Consider the following 21,211-nt stretch of genomic DNA (forward strand, 5'->3'; position numbering starts at 1 on the left):
TCGAAAACATCTTGGTGACACCTAGCGAACTCTCTTTGAGTTACAAGTTCGATTAGAATTATGAAACATTTCATATTATCAAGTTTATTAATATGTTGTTGCTCACATGTTGGATTTTATTGCTTGTTCACCAACACTCTCACCTACCTGTTCACCTCTGCATCTTGGATAATATCCAATGTTCCAAATGTTCTGCTTGGTGTTGCCATCTGGTGAAGCATTTATCAACTACTTCATTGATAACAGTTTTTCTTGTTTTTTCACACATTATTTCCCGATTAACACGATAGAGGGCTCGAACTTTCGAGTTTAACCTCAACAGCTCCTTTCATATGTTCAAGCGCTCTTTGTGATGTCCTCTCTCTCTCTCTCTCTCTCTCTCTCTCTCTTCTTTCTCTCTGTCTTTCCTTCTATTAGGGTAACAACCATTTCCAAATTTACCATCACAATGTTAATGTTATAAGTTCTACACGAAGAAGAAAAAAACTCATTCCAAGTTTTTTTTATCGAACTCTAGATCAGTTTAGCATCGAATTTAAAATTCCATGTTTATTAACAGATTAAAAGTTCATTTTAAACATAATGTGATTCTTAATAGTTAAATAAAGAAACTCAATAGATTTATCGACAATATACAAAAACAGCGAAAAAAAGATTCCAAAGATTAATCAGTTTGATTTTTTCTTTTCTCTTTTCAAGTTTAATCTCCATGTGATTCGTGTTCTAAGTGATACTTTATTACATACTCTCTCTCTCTCTCTCTCTCTCTCTCTCTCTCTCTCTCTCTCTCTCTTAAGTGTTTATCTGTGTTTGCGAAAAAAATAATTATATAACTAAAGGAGCGTTTTCTTCCCGTTAACATAACCACCATGTCCTCGTTTCACCAACAATTTACATGGAAAGTTTTAACTGTCTACCTTTTCCTTTGTGTAAATGTTTCACTTTGCCTCGAGATTGATTGTAATCGTACTTATACCGGAACAATTGGTACAAAGTACCCTCTTTATCTTAAAGAGCCCATTCAAAAGTTTGCCGCTTTCAACTGTCAGGTTACATTTTCAGCACTTGGGTCAACTCATGGAGATATTATTGAACTTTCAATTCTTTCATTTCAAGTTGGCTATTTTCCAGTAACGAAGTAAGTTCACTTTGTAAATAATGATTTCTTTTTTTCCTTCACGATACGAACTCAGTGGGATTTATGAATTTTCATTACTTCATGATTGCTACAATCAGCAACTGATTGGTCACTTTGATAAATTTCTTGGATTCCTTTTCTCTTTGATTTGGATAATAATACTCTTATCATCTAAATCATCATCATTATTAACTAGCGAGGCTTTTATCATCATGAAATAATCAGAAAATGAGGGTTAATATTTTCATTCTGTAATCAATCAAGTCTCTACTCTCTCTCGCTCTCTTTCTCTATCATTTATGTAATATTATGGATATTGTAACTTTTACTTTAGTTTATCATCATTATTAATGTTTGACAGACTTTCGATTCCAATGAATTCAACAGATTCATGGTGATGATAATGAACACATGATAACAGATGATGAGAATCATATTCTGATATCATAAGGATAACAAGATGTAATGTCAAAGAAAAGAAGAAGAGAAAAGAAAAGCAAAAAAGCAAAGAGTTGTCATAATCTTCATTTATCACTAATATCACATGGAAATTAATCAAGAGCTTTAGATTATCATGATAATAAACATGATGATGACCAGTCGATGGGTAAAAAAAAAGAAAAGTGAACAAAAGAAAATTTCAAGCAAGTTCATGATGAAAATTCGATAACAAATGATAAGAAGATTTTAGATTATTTATCATCAAACAACTACAAGAATTTCAAGTTATCATATTTATTTCATGTTTCATTTATTTCTTGTTTTCTTTGCTTAGTATTTATAAGTTATGGTCACTTGAAGATGAAGATGATGATGATGATAAAGATAAGAGTTGGATTGGTCACTTTTCTTTTACACAATCGAAGAGAAATTGTCATACAGCTTATGATGAATGTTACTTATATTCCTTAATGTTTAGAATCTGTGTCGATATCAATTCATATCTATGGAAGTTCTGAGATATTGAGTTTGTGTGTCTCTTCATTCAGTTGAAAATTGTCAAACTCTAAGCTCAAGTTCAAATTGAATAGAAACATAAATAAACAGAAAGTTCATTGATAAAGATGAGTGAGAGAGAGAGAGAGAAATATACAATCCTTTTATTATCATTTATCTTTTCATTCTTCATGATAAATTCATCCGAGTAACGAAATCACTTTATTAAACTTAGAATGCGATGAAAGAATCATACACAAATGAATCGCAATGAGTTTCGAGCAAATGAAAAATTGAACTTTTCCAATCTAAGGAATTCAATTTTTCCTTCATAAAATTTCCTTCATCACTTTTTCAATCTTGAGCTTACTCATCTTACTCTAACCTATTCAATCACTTCAATAGTTACATGGAAAAAGAGAATAAAAGACAAAAAGGAAAATCAATTGACATGATAAGAAAATAGATTCTAAATGTAGATAAACAATCCAATTGAACTTTGAATTATTTATCCAACTTGTTCATCCAATGAATCAGAATCAATTGTTATTGTTTTTTTCCCACTTCTAAGATTATATTCACCTTGTTATCATGTTAGATTTTTTCACTAATCATGGAGAAAGCAAATAAACATCAACATCATGAGAAAAACAAGTAAGGTGATAAAATGATAATTTTCTCAATCTCATGTAATATTCAGATGAAATAAACAACAGAAATTCATGTAATTCAGTGATTATTATCAATTCTCTGACAAACAGAAAGTTAATGATATTTAATTTAATCATTCGATCATTAATTATAATGATAAATAAAACATCCCAATTACAATTGATATATCATAATATTAGCATTTGATATTGTCCTAATTTAATTAGTAAAATCATCTAATTATTATCAGTGTTCATTGAGAAAATTTTTAGCTTTTTGTTTGCTAATCACGAAAATGGTTAATTATTATTACGTCAATTAAATTTAATTGGTGAAACTTTTGTTGTCTTTTTTATTCTTCACACTTTTCTCTACAACAATTAGGCCTAGTAATTAAATTTAATTGTCTTATTCAACAGATTAAACTTAAATTTATCTTCTATTAAATCTTTATGATGTGATTAAGGAAAACTTTTGATGATAATAAACTTTAATGGCTACACAAAAATGACCAAATTACCGAGAGCAATCAATTGATTCATGGAAATTTAATTAATCGTTAAAAATTATTCCAAAATAATTACCTTCCTCTCTTAGTGAACATTATATTCATTTCACTAAAAAAAAGGAGACAGACAAATAGACAAAAGCATGGACAGTAAATGTCGAAAGAGAGAAAATAATATTTTCAAACTGTCTTTCAGTTTTAGAATAAAAAAACTATCATTACATTAGATAGATATAAATAACATTGACTTTAAATCTCAGTGGGATATCATCATGATGTTCATGGGATAATATTTATATATAGAGACTGAACTTTTGTTCAGGTTTGAAAGAGAGAGAGAGAGAGAGAGGCAGAGAGAGAGATAAATGAAGATAACAGAACCTCAAAAAAAGTTCAGTTCAGTAGTACGTTCATGTACACAAAGAAACCAGAGATGAAGTAAAAAATCAGCTAATATGATAAAAAGTACAAAAGGATAAACAGTAATATATTTCAACTCCCACACCACATTACCCACTCCCACCTCCTACTAAATCACCATTATCCTTCACGATGCCTCCCAGTATCCATTGTTTATCATCTCTCTCCATTTAGTTTTCTTTTATCATCACCAACCATTATCATTATTGTCATCAAATTCAATCGGCTAAAAGAGTAATAAAAAAAGACAGAATTGATAATTTCTGCTCTTTCCTGTATCTTGGTGAGGTTTTTTACTCCATCCACCCTGCCATAAGTTTCCTGTTATAAAGGTTTTAAATTTCATTTTTCAATTTCTAATTCAATGGTTAACACAATCAAATTTTGGATGACGATGATGATAATTTCTCTATCCCTCCCTCACTTATACCTATTATTTAATCTTTACACTCGGCAGTGGGTTTTAAATTTTACATATTTTCCTCCTTCAACCAAATCCATTTCCCATTCTCTCTCCTTAATATTATTTGTCATAATCTTTTACACGGTTATGATCATTATTTATTTTACCGTTTGTTTGATTTGTCGCACAATATTATTAATAATGTATGTATTCATGGAGAATTGCAATTAGTTTGTAAATACAGCATCATTCAAACCGCTCGAACCTTTAATGTTAGAAAAAAAGTTTCAATTTATCATTTCTCTAGGTTTCCGTTTCAGTGGGTGGGTAGTTGAATTGTTACAATTGTGATTTATATTAAATTTTGTGATAAATTTGATTCTAATATTTAATGTGAAACAAATTATCAAATGACAGACACACAAATTATCATAGTGATTGATTGATAAATTGGTTTAAAATTATATGTATTGAGTTAAATTTAAAGAGCTGATATTAATAAATATCAGTTTTATTTTCTTCAGGTAAAATTAGCTATTTGTTATCATGGCTTGTTAGTAGTTGGTCAGACACGATCAGGACCGATAGTCGATAGTAGCATAAAATGTATACCTCAAATATCAATGTCACTTCCACTCCACCCCATTTAAAATAGCGCACACGCATCATTTGACTCGGCTGTTTATTGTCTGGAAGTTTATTTGATATGCTTAAAACAGCTAATTTATAGTCTTTTATTTAAAAAATTACTACGTAAGACATACTTGTTACTTTAATCTTTAATGTGATTGGTTAAAACTTGTTTGTTTAATTTGAACATTTATAACATAAGATATTATCGTTATCCAAACAACTATCCGTTTTGCACAGAGCTATTCGGCTATTTTACCGATGATTTTTGCGATATTCTCAGTAACTAAGAGTTGAAGAGACTCGAGACTTGAGTGGTACAAGTTTGAGCGATATTCAATTTTCATATTGAAAGATCAAGGTCATTCAGGTCATTGTTTAAAGAGAGCGTTTCAAGGTCATCTGAAGGTAATTCAACAAAAAAGAATGTTCAGAGCTACTAATGGCAATTAAACTGTAAAATCTCAAGAACTGTGACAACAGGAATCTCTCAACTCATTTCCAAGGGCTGAAAATGTGCAGAATAGCACCTTCAGATGACCTTGAAACAATTTTCTTGGACTTCAACTTTCTGGGATGGAAGTGGCATTGATATTGAAGTTAAGATTTAATTTTATTCTAAGATATCAATACTGGACCAGCTTTATGGGTCAAATGTTTTTGGTGACTTTTTTAGCGCCAAAGCCAGCTCATTGTTCATCTGTCAAAGGTTAATCAGCTATTTTTCTTGACAGTCATTTGCTATGAGCCATAACAATGATGAAACAATAGCTTTATCCTCTTGCAACACTCTCTCTGGTATTGATTCAATAGTGTATCAATATTCATAGATCTTGAATTGTCATGACATTTAATATAATCTTTATTGTTGGATTAATCTCAATATCTTAAGTAGGAGTTTTTTTCTGATGATAATTCACTTCAACTTTGATGAAATTCTGAGTTTTTATGGGTCCAGTTATACTATCCAATCGGTAGATGGGGTTTAATGGTAGTTTTAAAGTTGATTGGAAGTTGGAAAGTGTTGGTGTATAAGTGAATCTGTCTTCATAATCGTGTAGAGGATCAAATTGATCCCTCTCAAAATTTTGAAATCGGATTAAATCTTCCAACATCATATCTCATTCTGTTTTTTTACTTCTCGATCTTCAATCATCATCATCATCATCTCTTCTTTTAATCCTCTCCTTTTATCTCCCTTGTTCCTCTGGTGTATGTTCATCATCATCATCGTGAGAAGAGATAGTTTTAGAATAGAAATATAAAATTGGAAACCTTTAGACTTTTAGAAATAGTAATGATGCTAAATGAAAGGTTTTCTTTTCACTCCCAATTTCCACTCTCTCATTCTCTCTGAAAGGAGGATAAAAAGATGAAGAAATGATGATGATGATGATGACCATGTATTAGAACCTAATCTGATTCTAATAAGCTCAATTCTAAGGACTAAGAAGCATAAAGGATAATATCTAACTATGAATTCTTTATACCATCATCATGAATAAGAAGATGAAGATATAAATATCTAAGCTTTATTATTGTTTCCTCATGATGAGAAAACTTTGAAATTCAAATGACTATCATAACGATATTGATTTTAACTTATGATGACCAATGGTCATGATTAAAATACAAAATCTAAATCATTGAATTACCATAAAGCAAGTAAAATGCTGTTGATTAAATAGCTAACCAACTTATAAAAGTAACTAATTAACTTACATGTATAATCACTAATCAATAGACTAATCAAGCTTTTCTGTTTGTTTTCTTGTTTTGTTTTACAATTATTTACTTAAATTTAATATATTTAACTAATTATTATCAACATGAAATCTCATTCAAACAAAATTAAAACAATAAAAAAGGATCATAAATTCAAAATGATGAATTATCTGTTCAAATTTTAACCTCCCTGTAAATGTATACCTTTAATAATATGCTAATTGTTTCAACTTCAATTATGTGTACACATTTGATTAACTGAAATGGAAAGACAAAGATGAAATTTCAAAAGTTCTGACGTATCATTGTAATAATTAAAATAATTATCATGGTAACATGATAATGAAATTGCCTCGGGGAGTTTTGAACAAACAAAAAATCATAATTCACAAAGTTTATTATTCAAATTATCTAACACTGTTATTATATTATTTAATTTTATTCATTTTCATGGTGATAATTAGTTGGTGACTCATTGATTTTCATGATATGATGACAATTTTCAACTTATATTACATATTTAAAAGTGAACTTTATTTTATTAGTAAACATTAAAGTTTTTTTTATTTCAATTTCAAAGAGTAATCAGAAAATAATTCAACGGTTTTCAATGGTAATCGGTTTATCCTGGTGTATCTAACACTCTGTTCATTATCACCATGAATAGTTTATGATTTTCAGGTACGGAAATCAGTTCTGAAATCATTGATAATGTTAGTATTATTATTATCAGCATCATCATCATGGTGAAAATGATTATATAAATAAAATCACATAACCATAATCATGAAGTATAATAGGAAATTCATTCCCACTGAGTTCATGTATCTGAATAAATATATACTTTTATTATCCATTATTGAGACTGAATTTTCATTCAGAATCATATAAATACAGAATTTTTCAATTCTTTTGTAAAGGTAAAAGAAAAAGTCTCTAATCACAGTTTATTTTCAATCTTCTCTTTTCAACTTACAGGGAGTTTCCAGTCTGCGAATATGGTTATGTAAGAATTCATGAGAAACAGATCAAGAAACCTGCCAATGTATCATCATCTTCATCTTCCCCACTTTCTGAAGCTTCATCATCACAACCATCATCATCATCATCTTCTTCTTCTTCTTCATCATTTTCCTCACAAGCGATACCTTCAGTTGCAGAGAACTCAAATGTTGGCAAATTTTGTGGACAACTAATGGTAACATTTCATGAGATTTTTCCACCCTCTCCTTGAATTCCCACTACTGTTCTTACTCATCATCATCACCAAATTTTCTATCGATATCAATAATACTCTGACTTCCCAGTTCTGTAACAATTTGTCAATGAAAGAGACAAATGTGAAAATATTTGCAAGCGAATACTTTCAACACATTTTTTCATTAATGAAAATTTTTCTCCTCAAAATATCTCAAACACTTTGCTATCTATTCACATCGGAATTCTTGAAATTGAAACAAAAGTATTATCATGATAAAGTTGTGAGACTTTCCCTTCAGCATCATCATCAATTATCGAGTGATAGACTTAGAGAACTCCAAGAGGAATGTTTCATTTTTATATAATCCATTCACATTTCTTCCAAATGGACAATCATTGTATCAGAGTCTCATTCTCACCAACTTGCAAAAATGGAGAGAGAAAAATGCAACTACTATCATTTACTTTCGATTCTTTTCATTGTCATGTTCAACATTCATTACAAAAGAAGTTCAAAGTAAAATAGAACAATTTTTTTCTCTCTTTTCTAATATCTGTTGCTTCATCTTCACCATAGTCTCTTATGTCCATTTGATTTCTCTCACCATAACAGCTTATTAGTTTATTCAGTTCATTTCGAAAGATTTTCCACCCATAAGGTTATCACTGTGTGTGAGATTATTACAATCCACTCAGTTGTCAAACTTTATCCACAGAAAATATTTACAGTTAATCCTTGTCCGTTTACCGAAAAAGGGTTGAAGGTATATCATGTCTTGAGATTGATTAATCAACATTTGCTAATCCAATTTGAAAGAAACTGTCAATCTTATATCGTATTGGTGATTTAGAGACTAAGAGATAAATAATTTATTTATTATGTATCAATCTGATTACTAATCTATTGCAACTATTGGACAATAATCAACTAATTCAGTAATCAGAAATTATTTTATGACCTTAATGCTTTTTTCCACTGAAACGGACTATGGATTTAGTTTGTTGTTGCTTTTCAACATGAAAGGATGAAGATAAAAGGAAATTACAGAATTCATTGTGTGGAAACAAAAAGCGAAACAAATGAACAATTGATTCAGTCTTTTGAATTCATACCATGAATGTTATCATAGAGAAAAAGAGTAGGAAGAAGATGTAAAGGGATGATAAACAGGAAGAAGAAATACAGAAAGAGAGAGAGAGAGAGAGAGAAAATGATAGCGAGGTGAAGATGATGGGTGGTGGTTACATTTTCTTCTGAAATTTCTGCCATGAACCTTGAATTCTTTCTCCAACTAACTGTCCATTTGGAAGCAATGAAAATGAATTACACGAATTTTTAGAATTTAAAATGGAAAATAAAAAGAAAAAAATTACCATGAAATGGAAGCCAAGGTGTTTATTCATCAGTCCCATCAACTTTTAGAAATACTCTTGATATTAACATGAATATTTTCGACTCATTGTTTTCCTACCTCACTGACTAATGATAATTTAGAAAAGAAAAGAGGATAAAAGAAAGAAAGAGAAAAAAAAGTTCATCAATCGTAAAACTTATTGATTAAGAAAAAACTTCAAAGAAGAAAAGTTCAGAGTTTTCAACAGATTGAATTCCAATTCTTATCTGTGAAGTTTTATTATTAGTTTTTTTCTTACTCTTTCTTTCAAATTGAACTATTATCACCAACAACTATCATGATGAACTGAGGAGGAAAAAAAATTATTATTATTATCCAATGAATACAATAGGTGTGATAGCAAATGAATGACTCTGAACAATATCAATATTGAAGTGGGAAATGAGGATGGCAGTGGGTTCGGTGTTTCTGAATAAATCTGTTACCAGATGATATTCAATTTAATAAATTAGTCTTGTTCTTGCCTCGAGTTGAAACTCTTTCCCACTCTTACAACCGGCGCAATGTAATTTGCACCCTTCGGTGTGTTAATGTAATAAGTATCACTCCCAGTCTAATACCCTAGTCATTGATTTTTCTTGCTACTAAATCTATTGAATCAGTTTTATCGTTGAAACTCATGTTGTTCTGAGGGAGCAGGAAAAAAGTTCCATATCCCCCATTCAACCTCCTTCTATTCCTCCTTCTCATTACTTCCTATCTCTTAGTATATATATTGATATCATAATTTGATAATAATCTGATATATGATTTAGTAATTGATGCTCTATCATCATCAACGTAATTCCAACAATTTAACTTTCATTTATCATTATTATTTAACAATTAGAGGTTATTCTTGGTTGGAAAAGAGAAAAAAAATTTTTTTCTTCTTCTTGATGAACAGAACTTTCTCTTTTATTCATCGAGCTATTTCATCATCATGAATATCATTAACTAATCATCAGGGATAATTATTATGTAATTTTCATTATAACTTTGAATGAAATTCAATCTATCACAATTAACGACCTTAAGTAATCATATTTTTCTCCCTCTTCTTTTTGTTTCATTATTAGAGTAAACCTTTTTTCCCTTTTCTATTTGATTTCAATGAGTCTCAATTGTAGTTGAGTTTTGATGAAGATTTCATGATGAATTGATTTCAATCCCATCGAGGGTATGATATATTTCTCTCTATATATATTTATGCGTATGTGTACACCATGAGTTGAATTGTCTTTGTCTAGTGTTAGTATTTCATGAGGTTGATTGGATTGATTAATTCAATAATCGGTTGACACTTGATGGTTTCTACTCTGATGGAATTTTAATTTCACTTATATTTCCACTCCCAATAAAGTCCTCCAACATAAAGGTGAAAAGAGTAGTTGAATTTTATCATCTTCATCGTCATCCTCATCTGATTAGTTTTAATTTGAACCATCTTTTTAAATTCTAAGCTTGTTCTCTTTTCAAAACCACCAGAATCACTTTTCTATTTCAATTGAATTATCGTGAATGACTTTTGAATGAACAAAATTATCAATACCCTAAGTATGCGGAAATCGTTGGTTAGTGATAAATATAAAAAGCCACAAGGAATGAAAATTGAATCAAATTCTGATGATTCAATTTGTAAGCCTTAAGAACGAAAAAAAAAATTCAATCTAATATTTATATATCATGAAATGAACAACTTTTAATATTGAAGAATTAAATTTGGATTCTAAGAAAAAATATTTTGCTTCTAATTGATTTACTTGATAAATATCAACTCGAAATCATCAACAAGTTTCATTTCTTTGATTATTCATGCTTATCTCATGTTGCTATTATATTATACATTATATTATGTTAAACGTTGAGAATTGACTTTAACAGGAATTGATTGAATGTTTCTAGTCGATCATTAATTGTTCATGAAATGGATTCTTATCATGTTGCCTCAAGTATATTCAGAGGTTATAATATTATATTGGAATAGCAAAAGAAGGAAAAAAAAGTTATACAGGAAAAGTAGTATACTGATAGTAAATGTATTACACTTTTACAGTAGTTGGTATATTGCTATTGAAGAGTTGAGACTTTGGGGAAAGAAAAAAGTTCATTATCATGAAGACTAAGGAAATTCAGGAAATCTTGGTTGATTAAACAAAGGCTAAGGTACATTTACTTATGAGGCGATAGAGTTGATTGTTGTTATTGATTGTTATCATGATCATTTTGTGAGATGGTAACATCAATTAAAACATGTTAATCAAATGGTAACTAATCAACTAGAGTTAACTATCTGTCTGTGGAAACAAGTAAAACTTTTACACTTTTTTTGTTTCTTGCTGTTGACCGGTTATTTGTTATTGTTGTTATTTCTGGTGATGATGATGATGATAAAGGTTGGATATTGGAGGAGGTGATGATGGTGGAAGAGTAATAAAATAATAGGAATGTTGTATTCTGCAAGATTCTGTTATTATTGATTCTGTGTTCAATCAAAATGGTTAATGGTGATTGTTGGGGTTAATTTGTCACGGAATTGAAAGAGAGAAAGAGAGTGAGTTGTAGAAGGAGAAAAAAGTTCTGAAGATGAGATGAGAGTTGAGTGAAGGTGATGATAGATAAGGTTCAAGATGTTACTGTTAAGAAATGATCACCATCATCCAGGGAGAGTCCAGAACAAGAATTGAGAGAGAGAGAGAGAGAGAGAGAGAGAGAGAGAGAGAGAGAGAGAGAATGCTAAGAAAAAGTTAGCAGTGTCAAGAGTATTTTCGAAGTGGAGAAAAAAAAGTTCCAATAATAATATTGATGGTTTATCGTTGTTCGATCTTCATCCATTACTTTTTTTTCACTCAGGATTCCTTCACATTTTCATGATGATAACCATCATCTTGAAAGATCAAACATTATTTTATTCTTTCCATCATCATCTTTCTCTCTCTCTCTTTCTATCTTCCTTTGTCTTCTCACCTCCAATTGATATTAGCAACTATGATACTGTTACCGTTAGAATTTGTTTGCAAAAGTTTACACTCTAGTTTAAAGCTTTTGTTAGGCTTAAGGTATTAGGAAAAACAAAGTATCCAAAAAGGAAGGATAAAAGATGATGCAAAAATCGTGAATCATGAAACTGATTCTTGAGGTATATTTTATTGAATATCTTTGACTTTCATGATTAAATGTTGAGTTTCAGTGGAGAAAAGTTCTTCCGCCTAAAAACAACATTGATTTTAGCAAAAGCAAACAGAGGAAAATGTTATTTTTCCTTCATCATCCTTCATCCTTCATCATCATGATCTTGTAACTGAAACCTAAACTTTTCACCGAATCACTGAATAAACAGTGAATGTGTAAATGAACCAGAATTTTGAAGCGGAAAAATATCATATATATTTAGGGGAGGGAACGATAAAAGTTTTAAATGAAATAACAAATTGTTTTATGCTAATCAATTCAACTTTTTGAATTGAAAATTTTCCCTTCTTCCTCAATTTACCCCATTGGAAAAACTGGAAAACCGTAGTAGAATCGTTGTCACCATTTATATATCGTCATTAATATAAATATAAAAGATTTCTGATTCTCTCGCTGAATCTGACAGTTTTGATTATCATCAAAGTCTCAATGATGAATATAAATAACTTTAGTATCCAACAGGTTCTGGTCAGTTTGGTGTTTGATTGCTCCATCTTTTGATTGCTACCAAGCCCATCGACGGAGACTGGATAAGAATTCATCTTCATTTTGCTTGTTTAGAATGACATAAAAAAACACAATATTCACTGTCCAGCTTTTGGTCAAGGTTCATCTGAATTCATCTAAATGAGAATGATGATATTATTTTATGAAGATTTATATTCATACAAGTTGAAAATTATTCCAAAGAAAACTTTTCATTGAGTTTTTTGTCAAAGATCTTGTTTACTCCTACGCATCATCGACCATGACGTTGGAAGGTACCACCAGAAGTAGGACAGTTGATCGTCATACTCATACGTTGTTAAATGAAGATTATGACAACTCTTTGCTTTTTTGCTTTTCTTTTCTGTTCTTCTTTTCTTTGACATTACATCTTGTTATCCTTATGATATCAGAATATGATTCTCATCATCTGTTATCATGTGTTCATTATCATCACCATGAATCTGTTGAATTCATTGGAATCGAAAGTCTGTCAAACATTAATAATGATGATAAACTAAAGTAAAAGTTACAATATCCATAATATTACATAAATGAAAGAGAAAGAGAGCGAGAGAGAGTAGAGACTTGATTGATTACAGAATGAAAATATTAACCCTCATTCTCTAATTATTTCGTGTTATTATATTTTATAAAAGCTCTGATAGTTTACGATTGTGATTGAGATAATAAGCAAAATTATTATCATTAAATAAACAATAAGAATCTATTAATGTATTGACTGTTAGATTTTTCGATAGCTTTTGGTAATTATAAATAGTTATACTCGTGATTAGCAAACTTAATAATACACAATATCTCATAATAATAATTCCTCATACGTTGAATTCTGATAACTCAATCAAATTATATTCATGCTGGTCAGTTTCTAGTGATTAGCATAAAATTAAATTCTTACTCTCTATCACTTGTTTTATCTTTTGTTATTTGAATACCTTTTAATGATTCTGATAATTAATCATTTGTGGATTTACTAATAAAATTGATAATTAATCTGGTTTACATAAGAGCTTGAAATAAACAAAAAAGGATTAAAGTTAATCGTTTATTCATTATCTTGGTTATATGTAAGTATTTGATAATAACCAACGCAAAGTTATTATTTCATTTTATTTGAATAATTAATTGTCTTGACAGAAAAAAGATAATATTAATTTTTAAACAGCTAATTAAATCTTAATCATAGCCAATTAGATAACTGCAATTACAGAATTGTGACAATTAAAAACGTATGAAAAATGTTGGCGAACAATCAAATAATTAAGCTAAATGGAACTACAATTGAAAGCAATTAATTAATAAGCATTTTAATCTTTCCAACAATCAGGCAACAATGATGATTATGAATGGAATGGTTAATTATCTATGGAGCCAGGAAACAGGAAGATTATCAATGGAATAGAGAAGAAGAAGAAAAAAAATTTCCTATCAGATTATCATCTTGATTGTAGTAATAAGTGAATGACAAGAATGATGAACAGGAGAGATGAAGGGAGAGAGGATTGATTAGCACTCTCAATCCATTTTTACTTTCAGTACTCATGGAGAGATGGACAGATAATGGTGAGAAAGAATCTAATATTACAGGAGAAAAGTTAGAACAGAGAGAATATAAGTAAGTGAGAGAGAAAAATATTATATTATCTTAATTCGAGATTGTTACAGAAAAATAATACAACATTAGATGATAACATGAAAGGATGAACATGAACAGCAAGCTCGATAAATGTTTCTAGATGATGAACATTTATATGAGAATACACATTTTCTAATGATGAAGATGATAACCATTCTCATTGGAAGATTTATCTTTTACCTTAGTTTTTTTCCTACCCAGAACTCTAAGTTTATCCCATGAAAATTGTTACAAGATCCTTGCCTTACAGAGCTACGATATTATATTAGATTGAGATGTAGTTATTATTATTATTGTTGTTGTTGTTGTTGCTTCTGTGTTGGTGATGATGATGTTACTCCTAATCATTTGATACAATACCACACTGCTATTGCTACTATTAATACTAAAATTTATCTTCTTTCTCTTCCTTTTATCATCCATCTTCTCCTCCTTCACCATTCAACATGATATAATAATTTATCGTTTTCATATTGACCACTGGGAATCACCATCATCACCATCAATACAATTTTCACCATTGGACATTTATTTTTTTCTTGGTCACTGTTTTTCACCCAAAATAAAAATAAATATAAATAAAAACTAAATGGACTTTACAACAAAATTGGACACTACTACTACTACTGTCACCATCATCATCATCGCCCCAACAAACCCAACAACTGTGTCAAAAATGGACACCACAAAATGTAATAAAAAACATTTTCACTCAATATTTGAAAATGTTTATATATTTTTTTTCATTGAAAACTTTGACCATTGCTCTGATCGTCACTTTGCCATTGAATTTCACTTTCATCGGTTGGACATTATCACTTTTTGGTCATTATTTGGTCATCATCATTAACAACAGAGTCGACGAGCAACTTTTTACAGCCAAGGAAACAATTTAACTCTGACCATTTCATTACAAGAGGAAGAGCTTTTTCAGCCAATATCTACCATTGAATATCTACCTGACGTACAGATTTTACCAGTCAACTTTTCACCTCCACAACCATCAACCCAACCTCAGCAATAATCACAAGAAAATAATAAATCACGTTCATCAAACACTCCAGGTAAGTAAACAACAATTAAAGAAACAAATTACAACAATCAACAATAATACAATTACAAAACTGTTACCATCAATACTTGAGTTTGAATTAACAATCAACTGCTAATAGATACTAATGTTTATCAATTTGGTATATACGAAAATCCAAAGTAAGTGCTTTTCTTGTTGGCAATTTAAATCCATGAAGATGAATAATTTTCTGGTTAAATTTTGGTTACCTGATTGCTGTTGGTGTAAATTCACCCAAATTACTCTGTGTGAGCTTGATTAAGTAAATTAATCATGGTTAATCAAGAAGTGAGTTAGATTAGTAAAAGGGAAAAAAGTTTTTTTCTCCTCTGATAAAAGATGAGGATGAATTACTTTTGGGATTGAATTTGCTACACATGCAACCGATGGATTTAATTAACTAATGAGTAAACATTTTTCAGAATGTTAAGTTATTTGTATGCATGTCTACATGTATGTGTTTCTGTGTCAGTTTTGAACATTTTCTGTACATCATCATGCTACAATTAACGAGATAATTGATGCTAATTGCGATGATTAAGTCTCTTCACCTTTTATGAAACGAACACCTAATTGTCTGTAAATTTTTCACTAGAAAATATCAGTTAAATTGGAAAATTTTTCATCCTCAATTTTTTGGAAACCAATGAGTTTGAACTCTTTTTTTTGCCTCATTCTTGAATCTCAGAGTTTCAAGGAGTTTGAACTTGAACAATGGAGTTGAAACTAAATCATACATGTATGATGATGATGATGATGATGAGAGGAAAAAAAGTTCTGGCTAGTAGTTGAATCTTTCTCTAGTTCTGGTCTGGAAAATTTATCTCTCATCTTTTCTTCCGCCTCTTCCAATTCTCTAACAAATTATTTTCTTCCCTAATAATTTCGAAACATTTTTTATACTAAAAGACATAACAACTTCATGGTAGAAAATGAACAGAGAAAAAGAAAGAAAAGTTCATGATACTTTAGTTAAATTCACTGGTGCGTTCATTTTTCATCTTCTTAGTAGTTTACTTTTAATCTTTATCCATGATGACACATTCATGATAATGATGATGATTTTTTCTGTATAACTTCTCTCTCTCTCTCTCTCTCTCTCTCTCTCTCTCTCTCTCTCTCTCTAGATTACAATTCTCATCTCTTTTGTCTCTCACTTGATTGTCGTTGAATAGTTTTTTTTCTAAACAATGAATTTTATCTTCAACTTGAAATGATTATCATCATGAAATCATATCATCATTATAGTAATTTTGGTCCAAAATACTGACCGAAAGTAGCCAATGTTTGTATTTGTCCATCAAAGCTTCAAATTGTGATTTTTTTCTCGTCTTCTCTTTGAGATGAAACTTTGAATCATTTTCCTTTCCATTGTCCAAGTCCTTTTGATGGAGCTTAACTAAAGGATCATTTTCCACTTCCACCCTACAGGAAAAAACGACCAACCTTTTCCTGTCCAATCAACTCCCCAGGTAACATGATATTAAATTTTAAACCTTCAAGTCCATAAGATTGTAAGATTTTTGAGAACGAAGAAGAAGCAAAAAGTTGTTCAAGCTTGGATAACCTTGAAAAAAGACTGGGAGGAGAAAAGCTCCAAAAGTGTAATTCAAGTTAGAGATAATAATAGATTCCAAATTCAGACTCATAGCATCAGGGAGGATTCCAAGTTAAAAAGAGATATCTAAAAGTTGAAATAATAGTTTTCCAATGGATTACAGTTTGTTAAATGTAAATGGAATATGCTGTTTAATGCAACTTTATCCACCATCATCATCATGGAAATGATATCATATTATGATTGACCAATGGCCAGTGGATACTTAATACTTTTAGCCGATTCATATCAAAGTGAAAGGTTCTGGATGTTCATTATCATACAATATTCGTGTTCTCAATCAGCTAATGATTTTTATCCTAAATTGTAATTCAATCTCGTATCGTTATTATATCAATACCTTTATGTTGAATGAACTTTTCAAAATAGAAATCCAATTCTGTAGCTTCACCTTAAATTCAAGAGAGTTTTAGTAAAACTCAGTATGGTGATGATGATGGAGAAAAATAATCAATCTGATTGGTTGAATTTAAATTTTCCAATCTGAATATATTATTTACTTTAACGATTGACAGACTTGTGATTGCAATTGAAATTAAACTTTTACACTTTGTATTTATCCTGCTAATTGTAATTGATCAAATGTCATGATCAATATGATGATTATCACGATCCAAATTTTCGAGTTGATTGTTAATACCAATTAAATCACTTGTATCATTGATTTGAAGTAACTTTCTGGTAACAATACAAAGTGGAAATTAAATTGACATCAATTGTAGATTAGAAAACAAGTTACAAACAATTACCCTTGAAATCAATTGATTGTAATCAGTATGGTCATCACAATGTCCTCTCTCTCTCTCTCTCTCTTTCGTATGAATGAATCAATTATCCAATCAGAAGACTGGTCAGCTTTGTATTCATTTTAATGAGATTATTTTTTCAATTCATCCGAATGATATTGACCATCATCATCATCATCATCAAATGTTAATCACTCACAATAAATAATGATTATTGATAAAACTGTTAATGAGATTTTTGTTACTATCAAATTGAATCTGATCCATTTTTTTTGTTCCTTGATTACTTGATTAATACTCTTGACCAGTACAAAGAGGAGTGATGACCATCGATTATAACCATTATCTAGGTTAAATCCAACTAGTTAAAAAAAAGGTCACCAAATACATCCCTATGATATTACATGATGTCAAAATAATCTGTGTGACTAATATACTGATTATCTTGACTTGTATTATTAATAACTTGCAAAAGGTAATACCCATGTAATATTAATAATATTTGTGATAATTATCATGTAATCATGTTGATAGATGATCATTTTTATCACAGCACTTTCATGCTCATGTTGATTATGAGTATTACCATGTAGTTCATCACCATGTTGGCAGGGATAAAAACTTCATCATTATTTACATTCAAATGAAAAGTTCACATGTAACAACAATAGCAACAAGAGAGTCTCTGGAACAACATGAACTTTTATACACATCAGTTCAGTCAAACTGAAATTTCAGTTTAGCTCAGCCCAAATTAATACGATATGTTACAAATCATTATTGAAAATACTTCCCATCTTAACGAGAAGGGAAAATCCTGTTATTTTATTCAGTAATATTGAAAATGTGATTCTTTGACTGATACTTATGGTGAATACAAATTCAAATTAATTGGTTGATACTAAAAGTTTGTAATTGCAATTGAAAGTACATTTCGTTGCTTTTATATGGCAACTACTCTTTATAAGGGACTGATTGGATATACATGCTTGGGAATTAAATAGTTGAAATGGGAAAATTGCATATTTTCAGAGATTAAGATGCAACTGCTGATGATAATGATGAAGATAATTATTATCATCATTATGTTGATTATTATTATTGTAAGAGGAATAATAATATAATTGTAATTGTATGCATATTGAACTGTTGCCAGTGTATTTGAAGAGTAACAATTGATTTCTGTTGGTTGATTACTCATGTGCTTCAAGCATATTGCTGTGTGTGTATGTTTGTATTTTAAGCGTGAGTGGTAACATTAAATGTCAGGTTAAATTAGATGTATGAAAGATACAGGGTCTTATGGATGAGAAGATCACTTTTTATATGCAATTGATTGTGAAAAGATGTTGGCAATTAGGTTGAAAAAGGATGATGATGCTTGAGAAATAGAGAGAGAGAGGGAGAGTTGATATCATCCAAGGGAAATGTTTCAGTTGATGAGAATATAAAGATAGAAAGAGAATGAGAAAAAAAGGGAAAGAGTAAATTTCTGAATCATGGGAAGAAAGAGTGAGAATGCTGAGAAAGACATGATGAGAAAGATGTAGAATTGATATTGCGTGTAGAATATATTTCTCTCGCTTTCTCTCTCTCTCTCTCTCTCTCTCTTTCTCCCTAATTTGCTGTTGATGTAATGATGAAGATGATGGAAGATATATAAAGTTATATTAATGAAGATGAGGAACGACAAAAGTTTCATATGCATGGTAACACCGAAAATCATAATGATGTGAATTCATTCAAGAGGTAAAATGATTATGTCTCTAGAATCACAATCAGAATCATTTGTAATCCGTTATATTTACATATTGTATTACAAAAATAAGAGAACCCGAAACACAATTCTCTCAACTTTTGAAACTTTTTCTCCTTCTCTAACATATTAATACTTTTACTTTATCGAATCTGTTGGAGGCAAGAAAAAGTTCTAAAATAAATTTACCACTTAATGGAAATCTAATTGAAAGATTATTATTTTTCTTTCTTAATCAGATTGATTTTATAATCATATTACCATTGATTCTGTTTATTGTTCCGAAGTTTATTATTATTATTATTATATTACAAGTTTTTTAATGAAAAACTTTTTTTCTATGATTTAGAATATGATCTGATTTGATCTTAAGAGAATTAAATTCGATAAAATAAATCACTTTTAAAATTAGCAAATTAGTTATCATTTTATTCAAGAACACAACTGAAATTACCTCATGTTACTACTTTTTCATCATGATTATTTTGTCAACCCACCGGTGGGTTGACACAGAAGAGAGAGAGAGAGAGAGAGAGAGAGAGAGAGAGAGAGAAGAAAAAAAATATAATCACCAGAATGAATAGTTTATCATCTTTATCACCCAAGGCATTAACACTTTTCCCCCTCTTTTATCATCATGATCTCATCATGATAATCATCATGAGTCAATAAGGTTCAAGTTTTCTGGATGACGAAACTGCAAACAACAACAACACATACAATAACAGGGAGGGAATATTATTTGATAACACTCGAAGCTATTTCCTGATTATTTCAATCAGATGAAAATCTCACCTACAAATAATAATAATAAGCAAATGATTTGATTACAAATTAACCCAACATCTGATTATCCTTTTAGTTGATTCTCTGTTGATTCAGTTTCATGTCTAAACAGTTAATCAAATACAATCTCTTCCAGGAGGATATTTCACTTTCTCTTTTTCTTTCTTTCTTTCTTTCTTTTCATCTTCTATTTATCTTTTTCTTCATTCAACTATTGATTTTGACCATTGGTCACTCAAAGAATCGAATGATTAGACAAAAGGTAAATATTTTCAGTAGAATAAAATTGAATGAAGCTTAAAAAGAAGAGGAAGAAAAAAATTCTGAAAGATAATGAATTATAATCCAAGATGCCCAATCAACAGTGTAATTTTTGAGGAGCCGATTTGATTTAGTTTTGATTCAGTACTGAATCAACTCATTGATTCAAAACTGATTCAACAACAATCAATTTTTAGAATTGATTCAAAATTAGTCAAAAAAATGAAAGAGAAAGGAATAAAAATCCAAAAGCTGAAAACAAGAGCATGAATCATCTCAAAAGATTCGTTAAGCCAAAGTCAAGCTGAATAAAGCTTCTTTCAAAGAAAAGAGAAAGCGAAATGTAAAAATCGAATTTGAATTTATTCTATTCAGAAATCAAGAAAATTCATCATATTGAATTATGAATATGGATATTATTCTTTAGAATTTCGAGCATAACAAGTGGTGAAATTGATTGTAATCAGAGAAAAAGAGAAATTATCGATAAGAAAAACTGTTGAATTTGTGGGATAAATATAAAGATACCAGAAATTTTGGTTAAGCTTGAATATATGAAGAAAAATCAAAGAAAAATATCATAATGAATGATCGTGAAAAATGGTAAGAAAAATATTAAATTTCCATTTCTT

General features: G+C 29.8%; 1 protein-coding gene across 1 annotated transcript; it reads left to right on the top strand.

The window, feature by feature from the left end:
• Positions 1–437: 437 nt before the first annotated feature.
• LOC128388715 (uncharacterized) lies at positions 438–15,364 on the top strand. Its single transcript, XM_053348160.1, has 3 exons — positions 438–1,138; positions 7,390–7,609; positions 15,197–15,364. The coding sequence occupies exons 1-3, from the start codon at positions 870–872 to the stop codon at positions 15,362–15,364; spliced, it is 657 nt and encodes a 218-aa protein (XP_053204135.1). The 5' UTR covers positions 438–869.
• The last annotated feature ends 5,847 nt before the right edge of the window (positions 15,365–21,211 follow it).

Source organism: Panonychus citri, unplaced genomic scaffold (assembly GCF_014898815.1).
Source record: "Panonychus citri isolate SS breed McGregor unplaced genomic scaffold, ASM1489881v1 Contig00005, whole genome shotgun sequence".
NCBI lineage: Eukaryota > Metazoa > Arthropoda > Arachnida > Trombidiformes > Tetranychidae > Panonychus > Panonychus citri.